Genomic DNA, 20988 nt, shown 5'->3' on the forward strand with positions numbered 1-20988 from the left:
CATTGTCCGCTCTCTTCTCTCTGAACATGGCTTTGTTCTTCACCTCGCATGTCCTTACACGAGTCACCAAAATGGCAAGGTAGAACGCACACTTGGCACCCTCAACGACAATGTTTGCCCGCTCCTGTATCACGCATCATGCCGCCACATTTCTGGGCCGAGGCACTCAACCCTGCCACCTACCTCCCGAACCGGCGGCCGTGCTATGCCAATGCGCCCTGCACTCTGCATGAACTGCGACTCGTCATCGCTCCTCGCTACATCATTCTTTGTCTCTTTGGGTGTCTATGTTATGATGTTACCCCAACACCATGGCCACTACTTGTCACAAACTCAATGTCCGCTCTATCGCATGTATCTTCCTCAGCTACCCATCAGATCATCGCGGCTACTGTTGCTTTGATCCGCTCTCTTGTTAGGTTCTCACCTCGCGGCATGTGCTCTTTGGTGAGGCAATATTTCCCTTTGCCCGTTCCATCGCAACTAACCGTATGCCGCGCTTGCAACTGCCAGCAGCTCCGACGGTTTTGGAGGTCCCTGTTCTCTGTCGTCCCGCAACGCACAACCCGCACCCTCAGGCGATTCAAGCATGTGCATCCAATCTCCATCGGGCAGGCCCGCTTCTTCGTCGCTCGGTGCATATTCTCGCCTTTCAAATGGTAGCGTTGGGTCAGTGATCAATGACTCGTATGGCTCTACGAGCAGGGCACCACTTCCCGATTCAAGCATGCTCATCGGATCGACATCCGACGGTGCCACGGCTTCACCACCTGTCACATGTGCTCCCCCATCGCGTCCACCAAGACTGGTCGTCACGCGAGCTCAGGTTAGCGTTTTCTGGCCAAACGGGCGGTACTAGGAAGCCGCCACTGCCTTCTCCACATCGTCGATCTCCCCTATTCCCATCTGATCGGTTCGGATGGCCATTCGCGGTCCCAACTTGCTCGCGGCCATGCACGAGGAGTATACCCACCTCGTCTTTAACTGAACCTAAGTGATGTGCCCGCCTGGTGCCAACCTGATCACCGACAAGTGTATCTTCAAGCATAAATTGCACACGGATGACCCGCTCGAGCGCTACATCTGCGGCTTTCATCAGCGCCGGCCGGCTTCGTTGGTGAAACCAAATCAGACCACCTATGTCAGCTGGCCAAGTTCCTCTATGGCTTAAAACAGGCACCACATGCCTGGTTTGTGCGGTTCGTCGGCTTCATTAAGACCCTTGGCTTCGCCGCCACATGCTCTAACTCCTCTCTATTCACGATGGCGCATGGTGCCAACATTGCATTCCTTATGCTCTGTGTGGACGATATCGTGCTCACGGTATCTTCCCTGGCTCTTCTCCAATGCATTGTGCACCAGCTCACTGGCGAGTTCGCCATGAAGGACCTGGGGCGACAACACTTCTTCCTTGGCATTGGTGTCACCCGCACTGCTACTGGCTTCTTCCTTTGTCAGCAGCAGTATGCCGAGCAAGTGATCGAGTGCACCACCATGGATAGCTGCAAGCCTTCGCCCAGTCCCATCGACAACAAGGGCAAGCTGTCGTAAGCAGACGACCCTGGTGTCAACGATCCCTTCGCCTACTACAACCTCGTCGGAGCGCTCCAGTACCTCATGATCACGCACCCTGAGCTTATGTATGTTGTCCAACATATTTTCTTGCACATGCAAGACCCACGTGTGTGTCACCAGAATCTAATCAACCGGGTGCTCCTCTACATCTATGGCACGCCAGCTCTCGGAATGCACCTCCGCAACTCATGGACTTTGGATCTTCCCACCTTTAGCGACGTGGACTAGATCGGCTGCCCGGACACACGTCACAAGATGTCCTTCTTCTCTGTCTACCTTGGCGATGCCCTCGTGTCATGGTCTTCCCAGCGGCAGGCCACCGTGTCCAGGTTCAGTGTTGTGGATGAATATCACGGCGTCACCAACAACTGTATTTTAATAGTTCAAAGAGTTGATCTCGCTTTTTCAGCACTTAATGAAAGTAAGTTGTATTGACGCATCAGGTAAAGATCAATCAAACAGGATGGACTGTATTTTATATTTTCTCTCTTGCCAATGAAATGTTGAATAACTGCCTTCTTGCTCCCGCCAATTCTTCCTAGGGGCATTGCTAATTCATGTGCGCGCATCAGCATGGTCAATTTCCGACAATTGGCCTTTTCCTGATTTGGAAGCCATAGAGAATCAAGTGAAGGATTAAATATGGTGGGTCCACCCGTGAAATCCACCGGTGAAATATCGATTATTGTCGTGCTGAGAAGGGACTGCTCATCTCCATGCACTCCGGACGACCAAGTTCCATAGGACGCTCGTGGCTTAAAGTACGTCGCTACCAAGGGTAACACACCGATTTAGCAAGTTGGTAGATAGTCTCACTCAAGAACAATCAAACACTAAGTAGTATACATGTTTTCTCTCATGCTAATGGTAAGTGTATGTCTTCTTTTGTCAATAGCTCATGAAATTGGCTAGAAAGTAAGACTTTGTATAATTAGCTGGCTTGTATATACATCCCACCAACGACGCCGACCGAAGTGGCACCTGCACAGGTTACTTCTTACATGTGGATGGCATAGCTTGCCGATCCTACACGTGTATGTGAACCTTGGGCATGATCCCTATCTTCTATCTTGTATGCTACTACAAATCGAGATTGCATCATGTATGCACAAATAAGGCTTACGACTTTGTTATTGTGTTTCCATGTAGGATGGTAAGATAGCGAAACATGGTCTTATAGTTTTTTTAGGCAGTTTGGCTTTCTTGCTCACACACAATAGAATAATCGTTGGAGGGAGTTATGTGTAGTAGGGTGTGCTACCCATGTTTTACTCGCCTAAGTGGGGAAGTACGAGGAACAAAAATGTGGCTCACGAGATGTAGGTGATCTGCATGGCAATAGACAGAAAAGCGTCGAATAATACTAGCCAATTAATGGTTGACTTATTTTTATTTTTGTGGGATTTTCTAGCATGACAATCGTTTTCTGGTTAACTCGTCAAGTAATTTTAGTACATTATAGATTCAAAATGTTTGACTATTTGTTGTCCATGATGACACATTGGCAATCATTTGACCAAAACATTGCATTTAACACATGGATGGTCTTTAAGAAGGAACTATGTGGTTTTCGTTTATGTTATACGGATCCACCTATATGGTCCTAAATTCTAGCTTCCCTGGCACTTCACAACATCCATTTGAGTTGTTCGTTGAGACTGCAATCTACAGTTGTTTAACCATTTGATGCAAGCATCATCAAATTGTACTGCAGTAATGCATGTTTAATTAGTAATCTTATTCTTGGTGATAATGGGCAAATCTGGTCAATCTGATCACCTTTTTGGATTTACCTAATCATTTTCCTCCCATAAAATAGCCCTGTTACATATAATATGATCTACTCTTGTGGTATTTTAAATCTAGCACAATTCAACCAATTAGCCATCCCTATAACTTGAAATTATATTGTTTCTGATTGTATTTGTGTATATTATTTGTGCATTAGCTTACAGTTTTGTTACAAAGTGCTATACGAATTTCATGCTAGAGATTCAATTGTGATATCTTGCAAATGATGTTATAGTGCAGGGTAGAATTATTGCTCTCCTCTACAATTTCTTTTCTAATGGTTTGCTTTCAATATTGAATGATGTGTGCTTAACTAATTTCACAGGGCTTTAGGAACGACAGTGATGGTCGTGATAAAGGGAAAAGTGATGTTGAGTCTGAACCCTCACGGGCTCCGGACATGAGGAACTTATATGCTCCTGGCCCGTCCACGCTGGTACCTCAGGTAGTAACTGATTTTGTATATAAGTACAAGAGCTAGCCAAGACTTGTTATTATTAAGATAGTAGTGTGATGTCTGCACTAGAATAGAGTAATAAAAAGGAAAGATGGCATATTTCTTGTTGTTATGTCCAATGTGTTTGCGAGTCAAATAATATGGGCCCATAGTTGACTTAGTTGTAGTTATGATGATCTAATGGTTATGCTTTCTTGATTGAAAAAGAGTAGTATATTAATGGCTGGATGTTTTGCTTTTATGTGTGATTTTCTAGCATGGCTATCTTTTCTCTAGTTAACCCATCAAGTAGTTTTAGACTTTTAGTATATAATAGATTCAAAATGTTCGACTATGTGTTATCCATGATGAGACATTGGCTGGCGGACCTTTGACCAAACATGTATTTAAACATGTTGATAGTCTTTAATAAGGAATTGTGTGGTTTAATTTATGTTATATTGATCTATCTATATCGTACAAAATTCTTACTTATCTGGCACTTCACCTCATGCATTTGAGCTATATATACATTTAGACTGGAAATTACCTTGTTTATCCATTTAATGCAAGCATCATCAAGTTGTACTGCACTAGTGCATGTTTGGTTACAAACCATAATCAAGGTGATAATGGGCAAACTTTGTCTATCTGATCATCTTTTTAGAATTACCAACCTGATCACTCCCCCCCCCCCCCCCCCACATAAAATAGCCATGCTACGCATAAAGTGTTCAGCTAACTAGACTATCCTTCCTACAAAGCTAGCACACTTCAGTTAATTAGGCATCCCTATAAATTTAAACTATAGTATTTCTAATTGTACTAAGTGTATAAAGTGTATATTGTTTGCACTTTAGCATTGTCTTCATGTGAAAATGCTGGAGGGGAGTTTTTCAAATAAAATAGATGGTTTTTTCTTCTTGCTTTTTAATGTGTTCTAACTCTAAAATCGAGTTACTATACTTGTTTCGTGCCAGAAAGTTCATTTGCGATATCTTGCGACTGATGTGATAGTGCATGATAGAATTATTGTTTTTCTCTACAATTGATTTCCTTGTGGTTTGCTTTCAATATTGATTCGTGTTTGCTTAACTAAGAGGAGTGATCGTGATGGCCGTGACAAGGGGATAAGTGATGATGATGTTGAACCCTCATGGGCTCTGGACTTGTGGAACTTCAGTGCTCCTAGCCCGTCCTCGTTGGTACGTCATGTAGTAATTGATTGTGTATTTAAGTACAATAGCTAGCCATACCTTGTTTTTATTAAGATCATAATGTGATATTGGTTTGTGCAACTATCAAAAGAGTTCTAATGGGTGGGCCAATGGGGAAGGGTCATCTCCTTCTTTAGTCAAGAGATATGTGGCAATGGGTTTCCCAAAAGAAATGGTCGTGACAAGCATCAAGGAGATTGGTAATAGAAGTAACAAATTTCATTTAATTTGTCTTATTTGTGTTTGCACCGTCCATCTAATCAAGGCTTTTGGTTTTCCTTTCAAGGCATAGTGACGAAAATGCATTGCTTGAGTTACTGTTGACCTATAAGGTATGTGTCGATGGGTGTTATTACTAAATTTATCCAATGGAGCTCTTGCTATGTGATGGCAAGGATCATATGTATCATGCACAAGAGAAAGTCTCTCAAAAGACTTGGGATCGGTGATGTCAACTGTAGGCAATAGGTGATGAAGATACATTGGGTAACGTCTCTACTTCTGGCTGCACCCTCCATAGAGTTGAAGATGGTGATGATCTTGATTTTGAGAGCTCGGATGGTGATGATGATGTTGGTGATACAGAGCCCAACTTTGGTGATTATAGTGATGAGGTATAATGATATATTTGAATTATTTCCCATTCATACCTTGCGCGCCCCTTTACATATTGTTTGAGCTTTGTTTATTTTTATCCTAGCATTTCATGAGTGTAGACTTGCGGAATGAAATTGGAACGCCTGATTTTTTTACAAAGCATTCTCATCATGTTAAAGTTTTATCATGTAAGAGTTAATATAGGATATGAGGTTGACTACCATTAGACCAATGCCTCCCTCAAAGTACTCAAAGAGGCTGTGAAGGAGTAGAAACTGAGTGTATTGTTGTGTTGCTTGTTTGTAATTTTGACGAATTAGAAAATATATTTCTGTTAGACATCACTGTTTTTTCTTCAGTTCTTACGCATTTAAATGTTAGTTACTACAAGACATGTGACTTGAGGATGTTGGTTTTGAAACACTTGAACAAATCACACCAAGAGCAACATGTACGTGCAAAGCTAGCTTCAAACAAGCACACAAGCTAGTAGCTTGATTGATGAAGACTAGCTAGTAGGAATACGTGTTTGTCTCACCAAAACCTCCTGTGCGTAAGCTTTTCGTGGAGCTAGCTCTAGATTGGATTGATCGATTCATTTCGGCGCTGTCGCCGGAACTCCTACCTAACTTGACGACAAAAAACTCAGATCGACGGATTTGATGGCCACACAGGCTCGTGTGGAGCCTGTTCTATACTTTGTATTGCTTTTTCATGGGTTGATGTTTACAAGGGGCTGGGTACATGTATATATACTAGGCTAGTCTAGCTATCTCATGAACGAGATGCTAGGAAAACTAATCTTAGGTGGACTAGTAATTCTAGTTGGACACAAACTTGTGTTTATGCCTAACAGAGGATTTATGATGCTATGAGCAAATCATACTACATGTGGTGTAAACAAGAGAACATATACACATGCCACATGCGCTCTAACTTTAAGAATTCAAAATTTGCGCACCAATTATGCCCTTTGGTTTATTTTGTAGTCCAAGCTATAGTGTACAGTCGGAGTGATCTGAGAAGAGTTCGGAAAGAAGTAGAAGCGAAACTTGATAATTGTGAATACTGAAGAAAGATGCAGGCATATAGGTGGATATATATAATTATATCCTTGACTAGAGTAAAGTTTGTGCTGCACCCTATCTCATCACTTAACTGTAGAATCAAAGGAGGGTTGGAAACTAGCATGTAGGTTAGGAAGAATAGCATGTAGGTTAGGAAGAATAAGGTCTTCAATAATTGAATGGCATAGTTCAGGATTCTTTTTTTTTACTCTCAGTGACGCAATATGAACATAGTACTAGAAAAGAATATCAAACTCACCCCAAGAAATGTTTCAAGAAGATCAACGTGTAAACCTATTAGCTGAGAAAACTGAGGGGGTCAAGAAATAAATTTTCAGCGAGAGTTGAATACCTGAAGTCACTTATTTAGAAATCTTGAAATGTAATATATATGATCTTGTAGCTGAATTTTATATTAGTTACGCAAATAAAATTTGTGAAGTGAATATTGTATGGTTCAATCCTATTCATGGCTAGAAATATGTAATGCCTGAAAACAACAAGTAGGGAGAGCATATGGAGTGTTTGTTCTCTATTACACCTGCTCAGAAAAAAAGATATGTCTTGATTGCTAGCAACCAATGAACCTGAAATAAGGTGGATGGGAATATCATCATGTTCTTGTGAAGACATGCATTTGCCTTATCATCAATATGTTTAAAAAAAATCATGAAAGTGTCATGAAGAGACCAGATGACTGTGTTTCACCACCATTATACATCATGTAACAAAGCTAGATGTGTACCTTCAGTTTATTCCAGTCCAGCACAACCAATACTTTATCTTGCTGGTAAAGCTAGTAGTTTCAAGCGTAAACCTATGATGAGCATCACCGTTCATGCATGTAGTAACTTTGTATTAATGTCACTCTCAAATAGCACCGGAGAATAACAAGTTGAGTTCCTAAATTATTTCATCGATTTAGTTCTCGTTCAATTTTTTTTCTCTTGTTTCTGGGGAAGTAGGTGCTACTCGTTTCTTGATCATTTATTAGTTGTGGGGCCCCTTTTTCCTCTAGCCTTATATGTGTCGCTATGTAGTTGTATTTCCTTAGTTGGCATTAAGTAGTCAGTAATATGTATTAAGTGTTTTCCAATCTTAGTTTTCATTATACTTTTGTGCAGGATTTTTTACAAGAAATGTCTGAGAAGGACGAGAAAATCAACTCATTAGTAGATATGAGATTTTCTGAAGATGAAGCTAATATGGCTATTATAAGATGTGGTGTGGCTCTATTTTAAACTATTGCCTTGATGTTTATTTTTTCCATGGATAAGGCACGTTATGATATTTATTTCTGATTAAATTTTCCTAGGTGTGGATGGTGATCTCTTTGTATTAGTTGATTCGATTAGTGCATCACGGGTTGCAGGAAATTTGGACTTATCTAACCATCAGGTACTTTGTGGTTTAATGTACATTTGAATAAGAAAATCTTTTTGTTCTCTCAGTTTGATGTAAAGAACATTGCAATACGTGTACATTTGTGGCAGGTTACGGGAAGATGCTTCGATTCTTTGGAGGGAGAAAGAAAGCAAAGGTTGGTGGAAGAGAGAAAGAAAAAAAGGAAGCGATGTGGATGTACTGGACAGAGCAATCAACCCTCTTTGGATTGCAACCATGATGAACAGATGCTTCTTCCAAATCCAATGGTTGGATTTAACCTGCCCAATTATAGCCCATCATCAGTTAGGGTGACTAGAACGATTCTTGAACAAGATATGGGACCACCTTATTTCTACTACGAAAATGTGGCTAGAGCTCTCACAGGTGTATGGGCGACCATTTCAAGATCTCTGTATGACATTCAACCTGAGTTTGTAGATTCCAAACATTTGTGTGCAGCTGCAAGGAAAAGAGGCTACATACATAACTTGCCTATTGAGAACAGAGCACCTCTTCTTCCTTCTCCTCCAATGACCATATTTGAGGCATTCCCCCGTTACAAGAAGTGGTGGCCTTCCTGGGATCAGAGAACACAGTTCAACTGCTTGCTAACAGGTGTGGCAGGTCCAACGCTGACTGGAAAGATTGGGCGTGCTCTTGCAAGTGCGGGCACTCCACCATCTCAAAGTATTCAAAAGTATGTCATCGATCAGTGCAAAAGGTACAATCTTGTCTGGGTCGGAAAAAATAAGGTTGCTCGATTGGAGCCTCAAGAGATTGAATATCTACTTGGTTTTCCAAAGGACCACACAAGGGGACTCGGCGACACAAATAGATACAAATCTCTAGGCAACTCATTCCATGTTGATACTGTTGCTTACCACTTGTCAGTGCTAAAAGGAATGTTTCCCAATGGTGTTAATGTGCTGTCCTTATTCACTGGTATTGGAGGAGGAGAGGTAGCTTTGCACAGGTTGGGAATGAACATGAGGACAGTGGTTTCTGTTGAAATAGACAAAGCTAGTAAGAGGATTTTCAGGGATTGGTGGAATCAGACTCAAACGGGCACACTGATTGAGATTGATGATGTAAAATCTCTTACTGATGATCAAGTTGCAACATACGTTACTACATTTGGCGGCTTCGACTTGGTGATTGGGGGCAGCCCATGTAACAATCTTGCTGGGTGTAACCGATCCAGCCGTCATGGCTTGGAGGGCAAGCAATCTGTTTTGTTCCACCATTATGTCAGAATCTTGAATGCCGTCAAGTCGGCTATGGCCAGGAAGTAGCCTAATCATTGCAGTTCTTGTTGTATCATTCAATGCTTTATATCTAGGAAGCGCAACTTATCTGTGTTTAAACGTTGAATTGATGTGGAGGGTTTTTATTTGGGAGAAATATCATATTGACATTTAGCCATACGATGTTTATGGTTGCTAACTGATTTAGATCTTGCTCGTGTTTATTTGGGAAAAGACTATTCTTGGTCCCCTCAACTATTTCAGAGCCTAATTTTGTACAGGCTGGGAGTACATTTAGTTCTACGAATTCCCTCCCTTCTAGTTTGTAGAAAAATGCCTTAGTGCTGGTTGCTCCAAATTCTGTTCAGCGGGCTCTTTTCGCCAACAGAATTTGTACATCTTTGATTTATTTGCAAACATGTCCCTCGGATGCATTCCGCGTTGAGGTAGCAGAATGGCATTGTGCTGGCAGCAGAACAGATTGTTTTCTTCATTTTTTGCATACGCTGCATCTGAACATAATTTTGCTAGCTGCGGAGAGGAGTTTCTGTTGCTGTTATATTTCTTGGAGACTACATCCAGAGGCAGTGGAGGATTTAAGACGCGCAAATTCAGGGTTTCCTACACTGTTATGTTCTGCATTTTCTGTTCAGATTGTATTCTGAAACAGTCGAAACAAAATATTTTGCCGCGCATTGCTGCTCCTCATTGGAAGCCTCCTGGTCCTCGTTGCTTTCACCCCTGAATCCTTGGACCTTGTTGTGAGTGAGTCTGAAGGATGGATGCCTATTCTCCAGCAAATGGATGATCTGTTGGTTCTCTTTTATATTCTTTTCTTCTACTCCCTCCGTTCCAAATTAGAAGGGAGTAAAAAAGAGGTGCCCATATGGCAGCTCATATTACCACAAAGCAGCTCATATTAACAAATTCAAACTGATCCAGACTATTAAGGCCCTTTCTGGGTTCTGTTTTATTCATGTAAGATTGCATCCAACATGACTGTAAGTCTGTAACCATGTTGACTTGACAATATAAGCTCGTTGCTCTAAAAAAGATTACTCGGGATACAGTGCACCATGCTGGTTGCTGCTGCTGGGAGCCACCGTGGCATTGCACCATGGTCCAAGCATCAGTGCGCCACCGCCTCACTGCGACAGGCTGCCATGTCGGGCGATAAGGACATGCTAAGTTCTGTAGTTCAAATATGAAAAGATACAAACTGAATACCACTTAAAAGTCAAAGTTTCCACACAACATTCTCAACACTACAGAGCTAAGACAGAGAAACTCGGGATACAATGCATCACAGCAATTCCATCTAACTGATTGCTCTCTCATACACAAATCAGGACACCACCCGGCCTTCTGGAAACTGCACTACAGGTGCGAAACGAAACACAAGAAAAGCTTAGACACAGCCTCGCTGGTCTGGTTCCATCTAGGATAGCAAGGAAACCAGCGAGACGAACTCTGAGATCGCCCTGCCCTTCCATTTTGTGTTAATGACGAAGTGCTCCGGGTGCTTCCTGAGCAGCTCCAGCAGCCCGAACCATGGCCTCCCCTTGGCTATAATCGGTGACTACTCCTCCCAGGTCAGGTACTTCCGCACCCTGGTGTGGTGCTAGACGTTGCCAAACCAGTCCACAAGCTGCGAGTAGACAAACAAGTATAAGACTTTGCATGTACAATGATTGAACCGTGTAAAAATAGTCTGATCATGCTTCATTGCTAATCTAAGGAAATTGCCAATAAAAAGGAGAACAACAACAACAACAACAACAACAACAACAACAACAACAACAACAACAATAATAATAATCATAATCATAATAATAGTGTTGTGACATGATACAGAATAGGAGGGATATCCCAGTAATGTGACATGATTAATTAATGAAAAATGAAGTTTTCCAGGATAGCTACCACAGGATATACTTGCAAGTCTTTCCCACTAATTGTAGAAGAGAAATGTAAATATCAGTAGAAAATCGTCCGTAGCGAGTCATGGCTCCACAAAAACGAAGCGACAAGATTCAGCACAAAACATGTTTGGAGTGACAAGTGAAGGATGCTAGCAGGCAAAGTCATGCATTAACAGGCTTAAAGCCTAAGAGCCTAAAGTTAACTGCCTTTGGATTTATATGATAGTTTTGACAAGTTATAGTACATACACCTCTTTCGAAACAGGCTTTCGCCCAGCTTTATATATATACCCAAACAGCCAAACCGATACAAAGTGGTAAGGAAACCCTCATACAAGGAGGTCAAAAGAAAAATAGTATGCCACCTGAGCAAGGGCACACGTGCACCTTACCCCACTTTGAGCGTGAAAACAGGAGACGCAACACCTAACAAGAGACAACCAAGACTATTGAATAGGACTGGACCCTCACCACTTCGAGAAACCACCGTACACCATAGTACCGAACACACCGAGCCATTTATGGAAAGGGCCAACTCACCGTTGAGATAGCCTCCTTGTTCCGCGCCATGGAGCTCAGCTTCTGCTAGGATATAGCAAGGACCGAGAACAGATACCACGGAGACACTGTAAATGACAGGAGATCACTAGACCATCCCACGCTAGAGTCGAGGATGCTACAAGTCCAGGACAAGGCATGCTCGAAGCCCCTGGCCGGTTGCAACCAAAAGGGACCGGGGCTCCGCACTGACACCCTCAAGATGGTGATGATGCCAAGTGACACCGTCGTGCCCAAAAGGACGGACTATGGTTTTCACCCGGAGCCCTTGCATCAAGAGGGGACCCACAACAATGCATCCAAGAAGGAAGCGAAACTCGTAGGCGCTGCCATCGGCGGCGCCCGAGCGCGGAGCTTTTGCTAGGACTCTCACAAGTGCCACCTGCGGAGCCAAAGTTGCGACCCGATCTGTGAGGAGGGGACCACTGCCACTAGCGCAAGGCCTCGAGATCGAGACCAGGGAGCCGCCACCACCAAAGCCACAATGACACTAGGATCATCCGCTACCCCTCCCCTTGCTACCCTCATAGCCCAAAAGGAGACGCCACCACTACCGCAACGCTACTCGCTGCAGAGCCAACTGTGTAGCCTCAACATCCAAGGTCATCGCCCTGGCATCCAGGAGAGACACACCATCACCGTCAGGGCACCAGGCCGCCGAAAAGCAAGCACCTTCAGACAGACAACGCAAGGGCGGAACCGTCGTGTCATAGCTCCACCACGATCAGGGCCAGCCAACACAGATGCTGACCCACGAGCAGAGGACAAATGGCAACGGGTGCCAGATCCCCTCTGGATCCAGCCCCGCCATGGACGGGAATGAGGATCATCGGCTCTAGCCAGCATCACTTCGCAGGCCAGCCCACCATGCAATGTCGGGGTGGCACCCAACCGAAGCGGACCGCCTGAGTAGCTGGCCTCCACGGGCCATATCCAGCCGTTTGGATCTGACTAAGAAACAATGGTGAGGCCCACTACCGGCGAAACCCTAGATTGTGCAAGATACTAGACGCCACCTACTACCGACGAAACCCTAGATCCTGCAAGATACTGGACGTCGGAGCTACGCAGGCCATCGGGGGAGCTGCCCCGTGCCACCCTAGACGACCTTGTGGCCCCATTTCTGGCCACCACGGATGGGCCACCCACCGTGTAGCCATCGTGGCTCTAAGCGCGCCCGCACAGCACAGCGCCACTGCCAGCCGATAGCACCTTGCGCCGCCGGGATTGCATTGTAACGCCCTCGATGCGGCTATATCTCCCACGTGTCGAAGCACGACTTAGAGGCATAACCGCATTGAAAGCAATGTCGCAAGTGAGGTAATCTTCACACAACCCATGTAATACACAAGGGAAAGAGATACATAGTTGGCTTACAATTGCCACTTCACATAATTACATGAATAAAGAATTACATCAACCAAATACAATCAAGGTCCGACTACGGAACCAAAATAAAAGAAGACCACCCCAAATGCTACACAGATCCCCGATCGACCCCAACTGGGCTCCACTACTGATCAACTAGGACGAAACAACACAAAGGGGAAGATCTTCATCGAGCTCCTCCTTAAGCTTGGTTGCGTCACCTGCTCGATAACATCGGCACCTGCAAACTGGTTTTGGAAGTATCTGTGAGTCACGGGGACTCAGCAATCTCACACCCTCGCGATCAAGACTATTTACACTTATGGGTAAGGTAAAAGGTGTGAGGTGGAGCTGCAGCAAGTGACTAGCATATATGGTGGCTAACATACGCAAAAGAGAGCGAGAAGAGAAGGCAAAATCACGGTCGAACAACTATGATCAAGAAGTGATCCTAGAACAACCTACGTCAAGCATTACTCCAACACCGTGTTCACTTCCCGGACTCCGCCGAGAAGAGACCATCACGGTTACACACGCGGTTGATGTATTTTAATTAAGATCAACTTCAGGTTTTCTACAACCGGACATTAACAAATTCCCATCTGCCCATAACCGCGGGCATGGCTTTCGAAAGTTCAAATCCCTGCAGGGGTGTCCCAACTTAGCCCATCACAAGCTCTCACGGTCAACGAAGGATATTCCTTCTAGCGGGAAGACCCAATCAGACTCGGAATACCAGTTACAAGACATCCTCGATAATGGTAAAACAAGTCCAGCAAGACCACCCGCTGTGCCGACAAATCCCGATAGGAGCTCCACATATCTCGTTCTCAGGGCACACCGGATAAGCTAAGCGTACGGGAGCCAACGTAACCCAAGTTGCCAAGGGACGGCCCCGCACGGTGCTCTGGGTTGGACCAACACTTATAGAAGCACTGGCCCGGGGGGGTTAAAATAAAGATGACCCTTGGGCTGGCCTAACCCAAGGGGAAAAGAGGCTAGGTGGTGAATGGTAAAACCAATGTTGGGCCTTGCTGGAGGAGTTTTATTCAAAGCAAACTGTCAAGGGGTTCCCATTATAACCCAACCGCATAAGGGACGCAAAATCCGGGAACATAACACCGATATGACGGAAACTAGGACGGCAAGAGTGGAACAAAACACCAGGCATAAGACCGAGCCTTCCACCCTTTACCAAGTATATAGATGCATTAATTAAATAAGAGATATTGTGATATCCCAACAAAATATCCATGTTCCAACAAGGAACAAACTTCATCTTCACCTGCAACTAACAACGCTATAAGAGGGGCTGAGCAAAGCGGTGACATAGCCAAACAACGGTTTGCTAGGACAAGGTGGGTTAGATGCTTGGCTTAACAATATGGGAGGCATGATAAGCAAGTGGTAGGTATCGCCGCATAGGCATAGCAAAAAAGCAAGCAACTAGCAAGCAAAGATAGAAGTGATTTCAAGGGTATGGTCATCTTGCCTGAAATCCCGCAAAAAAGAAGAGCGAGTCCATGAAGAAGACAAACGAACGAAGCCGAACGGATCCTCACAAACGCGAAGTTACCGGAACCAACCCGAAGAAGCAACACCGGAAATAAAGCACACAACATAGTAAACAACCAACACATGAACATGGTATGATATGCGGGATGCGGGATGCGGTGCATATGCATGATTTGGAAAGGAATGATTGAACCTGGCCTCAACTTGGAAATCCAAGAGTGCCACTGGAGAGGTGAGGTGATTTCGATTGAAATCGATATAAAGATCACCGGAATTGGATGCACGGTTTGGAAATGGCAAGCAAAATAAATATGGCACCGGTCTGCGATAAACAGCAAGTAGCCATCTAAATGCATCAAGATAAATATGCTACAGCACTCAAACATGACAACAAAATACATGGAAGAGATCCACTCATGAAGCTTGAGTATTCTATAGTCTCACCTAAATAGCTTGGCGTAATCATGGTCATAGCTGTTTCCTGTGTGAAATTGTTATCCGCTCACAATTCCACACAACATACGAGCCGGAAGCATAAAGTGTAAAGCCTGGGGTGCCTAATGAGTGAGCTAACTCACATTAATTGCGTTGCGCTCACTGCCCGCTTTCCAGTCGGGAAACCTGTCGTGCCAGCTGCATTAATGAATCGGCCAACGCGAACCCCTTGCGGCCGCCCGGGCCGTCGACCAATTCTCATGTGAACATGGCAAAAACATAAACAGATTCAGACTTAGTGAAAAACTGAAGCATGCAAAACAGTTAACGAGTAGGCATGTTTACGAGCTCGATGCACTCACTACAGAGCATGGCATGACAAACTAAGCATACACCCATCAAGAAGACATAGCATAGGAGCTAGACATGGCAAGAACAACAACATAGCATGCACGGATCAATAGCAACAACCTCGGCAAAATTGCTAAACATGTCAACAATCTGCCAGGATCATTTTATAGCAAAAGTAGAGCTCAATTGACTCAAGTTAGGGTGCTCCATAAATGCAAACAAAGACACGGATGGATAGAGAACCACAATATTAACAAAACATCCTTATTGATCATCCTCAAAAGAGGCACGGATCACTAGGAAACAACATGAACATATGGCATAACAACAAAAATCAGGACAAAGACTTAGTGAAATTGTAAGTCCCTAAAATCAGCATTAGCGATTACGCTACTTTACATGATTGTGCTAGTCACCACAAATATCACAAAAATACATGGCAGACACCCCTGTAAAGATGGCATGGCATATAATAAAACAATGTAGAGCTCAGGATCATAGCATGCACACATTAATCATGGCAAAAATGACAAAAGGCCATTTGCTGAAACAGATCTGACATAATCATCACATAGCCCTCTTCCAACAGCATTTCGGGCATCAAGATGAACTCAAATGAAAATGATGCAATGAGATTAAATGATGTACTCGTCGAGACGAACATTTTGATATGCTACACGCACGAATCGGAGCTACGATGATGAAGTTATAATGCGTTAAAAAGAGCAAAAAATATTAGGGTTTGAGGGGAAAAGTCAACTGAGGAGGTTCCAGATCCAGATCGGGATCCGGCACTGTAGCAGGCGGCGCGCGCGAACCGAGGTTGACCGGAGCATCGCCGGAGGATGGAGATGGCCGGAGTAGGAGGGAGAGCTCGCTGGGGAAGGGAGCTCCGGTGGAGGCAGCGAGGCCGGACGGCGACGAGGGCGGAGCGGCGCGGTCGCCGGCGCGGAGGACGGCGGTCGCCGGCGCGGAGGTGCGAGGCGAGACGGCGCCGACGCGGTGGCGGAGCCGAGGTGGCTCGGGCGGCGCGGCAGGGAGCGGAAGGCGGCGTGGGCATGGTGCCAGGCGGCGGCGGTTGCGGGCTCGCGCGGGCCCGATCTGGGTCCCGCGGGCCGCGGCGGTGGAGGGAGCTGAGGTGGCGACCTCTCGTTGGCTGAGGCGACGGAGGCGATGACGTGTCGCCACGGCATTGGTGGAGGTGAGGTGGCCGGTGCGCACGGACATGTCCGGCGCGGCGGAAAGAATTGTCCGGCGGCGCGGGGAGGAGTTTGTTAGGGTTTGTACCGTGAATTTCGGGAGAGGATCACATATATATATATGTAGAGGGAGCTAGGAGAGTCCAAATGGGGTGCGGTTTGCGGCCACGCAATTGTGATCGAACGACCGAGAGGATGGAGGAGGTTTAAGTGGGTTTTGGGCCACTTTGGAGGGGTGTTGGGCTGCAACACACACGAGGCCTTTTCGGTCCCTCGGTTAACCGTTGGAGTATCAAACGAAGTTCAAATGGCACGAAACTTGACAGGCAGTCTACCAGTAGTAAACCAAGGTCGCATGACAAGTCTCGGTCCAATCCGAAAACGTTTAACACCCGCACACGAAAAGAGGTAGAAAGGGACACCGGGTGACATGGGAGCGCCGGATTGCAAAACGGACAACGGGGAAAATGCTCGGATGCATGAGACGAACATGAATGCAAAAGAAATGCACATGATGACATGGTATGAGATGCATGACACGCAAGTAATGACATAATAACAACAGCGAATAACTGGAGAACACCTGACACATCGGTCTCAGGGCGTTACATGCATGAGGGGAAAGGAGAGCCCTGCCGCAGCCCATTGCAACCAGGCTTCGCCCGGCGGCGTGACTTAGGAGGGTGGGGGGTGGAGAGGGCTGCCCGCCCAGCCACCGCGTGGTGGTGGCACGGACGAGCAAGAGGAGGTCGCATTTTTTCATCCTCCACTGAAACCTTCCACATCATGGTACATACACCTACAGGCTACAACTAAGCTATATTAGACAGGCAGGGATGCTAGCACCTGACCTCCATCCGCAGATGATATTCTCAGTATGCAGTTTGCATTATTATTCTTTTGAATCAGGAAGACTTCTTTTAGTGTCATAAATTCTGATGATATTCTATATCAGAAGTTAAACTGTAATTGTATGGACCATCCCATCAATCAATGTATAAACACAGTAAACTACTTTCAGTATATTTAACTTTTCCAAGCCAGAGCAAGACTAATTAGGTTAGGCGTACTTTAGCTTCAGGATAGAAGTTGGGTAGCAAATACGTGTGTTTTTCCATGACAAACCTCTGTGTGAAGTTTTCTCGTAGGCATATATTGTCCAGGACCACAGATGTCAGATAACACAATCGCAACAGATGACATGACTTCCTTCTCTTCCAATTGAAGGATGTGCTGGTTGTCCACATCCCGGTCACCCCTCAACCTTATTTCTGGTCTATTGTCTGCACACACAAAAAGAAGCAAGTTCAGGTCAGATCAAACAAATATTTCCCTGCACATGGTAAAAGATAATGAATTTGGTCTTTCACTGGACAGAACTCCAAAGGTCCATAGCTGGAAGTTTGGAAACAAGAACAAAGGTCACTAACAGCTTCTAAAACTTGCATCATACCATTTCCTAATTCATAATTCTTCATAGAATGTCGGCTGCTTCAGTGATAGAAATATCATAGATAATGTACTTAATTTCTCCCTCTAGAAACTAAGATTGGAAGATGTGAAAGACATTCAGATTGAAGCATCTTGGTGTGCATCTTTCGATGTGCGAATATAACTGCATCTCTGCTACTCTTTTTCTCCTATAAAAGGTAAAAACATAAGAGATGCAGTTATGTTCACACATCATGATGTGCCAATTCGGATATAAAGCATCATGTTCTTACATAACACCACTTGCAATAGCAACTAATAATGTATGTGTACTTGCAGTAAACATATGGTGAGAGTTGCTTAAGGGATATTTCCGCGACATTACAGCTGTGTTATAATGTGCATATCTATCTCTAATATGTAATGTTGCAATATCAACATCATCTTACTTTGTAGCCATCAGTTGCAACATGCAAATAACGCGTACAGCCAGATTGAGTGACTGAACAACCAAAATCATCATCAGCTCTACATATTTTTTAGAAGAGAAACAAGACGACAAGGAAGGGAAAGTATACACAGTAAAAATGCAGAGCAAGGATTATGTATCACCTTCGCCGATTGTTCCTATTGGTTCAACATTGATTCTGTGCCCACCATAGATGTCCAAATCTCTGGGAGACTTTTCGGTTCTCTTCAGCTTGCCCTTCATTCCACTTGCACTGACACCATTCCCAACGTCATCAGTCATCACTATCCTGGCCATAATCACCTTCAGGGAGGCGGTCATGGAAATCGGACACACGAGGGTGCCCTGGCTGCACATACGATGGAAGTGCGATATGTGACGGAATAAAAGGGGCTTGTCGAGCAGCGGCAAGCGAGGCAAAGATAGACCTCGTGGGCAGGAGGAAGTAAAACTTCTTGTCCCCAATCTGAAGGAGGTCCTGCGAGTCAAGCTTAACAGGAGGATTCCAAGGGAGATGCAGGACACCCTCAACAAGGCAGCCGTTCTTGCCGATGACCTCGAGCGCGAAGCGGCAGTGCTGGAAGTCGTAGAATATCCACGCGTGGTGGCGCGAGATGTTCATCCCCCCACCAAGGCTGGAGAGATCGACATCCACAGTCGACTTCTTGCTGTTGCGGCCCAGCATGATCGAGTAGGTCTGCATGTAGTACTCGAAATCCTCACCCTGCAGCTTGGCGAACCCTGCCTCCACCTCACCATCACCGGCGGGCATTGCACAAGCACCCTCAACATGAGGCATATTGGCTTCAGTTGAATCCCCAATTTTTCGGCAAGATTAGCTGTGCCCCCCACCTCAGACCGATCAACCTAATCAAACAATGGATAGGAGGAACAGGTTAATTAATAGGGCACCAAGCGGCGACCAATCAATGAAAAAAATGCTCATGCATAACGCTGAGACAAGCAGGGTGCAGTGAGATACAATGGGTATATGCAACCTCCATCCTGGCAGGGTCCGAAACAAGTTGAAAACAGCTGCCTTATATATGCAACCTATTCATGATAGCAGTGATAAATTGAAATCTCAAATGAGCTACAATACAGAATCCAAGTAAATAGTTTGAAGCTCTGTTGTGCTGTGGTGTGCTACAATAGTTTGAAGTTCCCTAAATTTTCAGTCATGCCAAGTGATATTTCAGCTGTAGTGCACCAGCCCTCTTACCGGAGCTTCGTCAGCGGAGCCTGCCACCGCCTCCGCTCTCCGGCGTCGCCGTCGCGGGGAAGAATGGATGTAGGACCCGTTTCCGATTCTGCGCGGCTCCCTCCTACACTCCGGTCGCCGGCGCTGCTCCTCTCCCGTCCCCGGCGCCAAGAAAGACCTGTCCCAGGCCCGGCAGGACACTCCGCCGCGGCGCGACTGAGGGACTTCCCTGCCGGCTGGAGAAGAAGCCGGCGGCGGCGGCTCCGATCTGGTTGGGTTCGAAGACTGAGCACGGCCACTGGAGACGTGCGGAAGGCAGTGGCTGGCTGCTACATCAAAGTTCGGCCCATCAGGCTATCTGCTGCCTACACTACATACATGAATGTTCACAGAACATGTGTCCATAAACCCTAAAAAATTCAGATCCAAATTCAAATTGCAGAATGAGAAGGAAAAAAGACAAAATCAGCATGAATAGCGTCAATAAAAATAAAAACATGAATAGTGTGAAGACTACACTATTTACAATAGATTTGTCTTTTTTGTTTCTCAATGTGTACATCGAATTTGGATCTAAAGTTTTGAGGGTTTGTATATACATATGTTGTGAATATCCATGATTTTTTTGGATTTTTTTGAAACATTTTTTTCCAAATTGGTATCATGTGAACATCTAAGTATTGGTATCACCTGATGTTTTCCCGTACACTATATACACAACTGATGACAAAAAAAAGGGCTAACGCACACTTCATCGCGCCGTTCTTCACACGTGGGACTAATTTATTTTTTCTTGTGCAAGTTGTTGCGGTCAGTTGTTTCATTTTGATTTTATCTGCGTTGACTAGGTTTTAACTATGTTATGGTGGTGTTTATTCTTTTTTCATTTGTTGTACCGGGGTGCTGTTGAAGATGATATTTGTTCTGAAATGATAACCGAGTTGTTCGGCATGTGGTGGTGCCATCCTTATACATTTTGACCTCGTCATCGGCCCGGCATGTGAGCCCCTTGGGGGCTACTATTCCACGCTGAAAAACCATGGAATTGTTGTTATAACGTTCACATGGGCCAGCCCACAAACCTCTTGCTCGCTTAGCATTTTTTCGATCGCTCCATTGCTATATTATAAAAAGGCTGGGAATCCTTTTTAAAAAAAATTCATTAAATCAAAAGATGTTCATGGATTTTTTAAAAACTTTTATTTTTAAAATGTTGCATACTAGAA

At 44.8% G+C, this 20988-nt stretch overlaps 1 protein-coding gene and 1 pseudogene across 1 annotated transcript; one reads left to right on the forward strand and one right to left on the reverse strand.

The window, feature by feature from the left end:
• The first annotated feature begins 1263 nt into the window (after positions 1-1263).
• LOC125547169 (DNA (cytosine-5)-methyltransferase DRM2-like) lies at positions 1264-9361 on the forward strand. The gene is made up of 9 exons (XM_048711158.1): positions 1264-1547; positions 2725-2728; positions 3692-3802; positions 5111-5219; positions 5305-5351; positions 5481-5633; positions 7808-7907; positions 7999-8081; positions 8177-9361. Exons 1-9 carry the CDS (start codon positions 1264-1266, stop codon positions 9359-9361), a joined length of 2076 nt encoding a protein of 691 aa, XP_048567115.1.
• A 1155-nt stretch (positions 9362-10516) lies between these two features.
• Positions 10517-19360, reverse strand: LOC125549138 (annotated as a pseudogene).
• Between the last annotated feature and the right edge of the window lie 1628 nt (positions 19361-20988).

Source organism: Triticum urartu, chromosome 3, assembly GCF_003073215.2.
Source record: "Triticum urartu cultivar G1812 chromosome 3, Tu2.1, whole genome shotgun sequence".
NCBI lineage: Eukaryota > Viridiplantae > Streptophyta > Magnoliopsida > Poales > Poaceae > Triticum > Triticum urartu.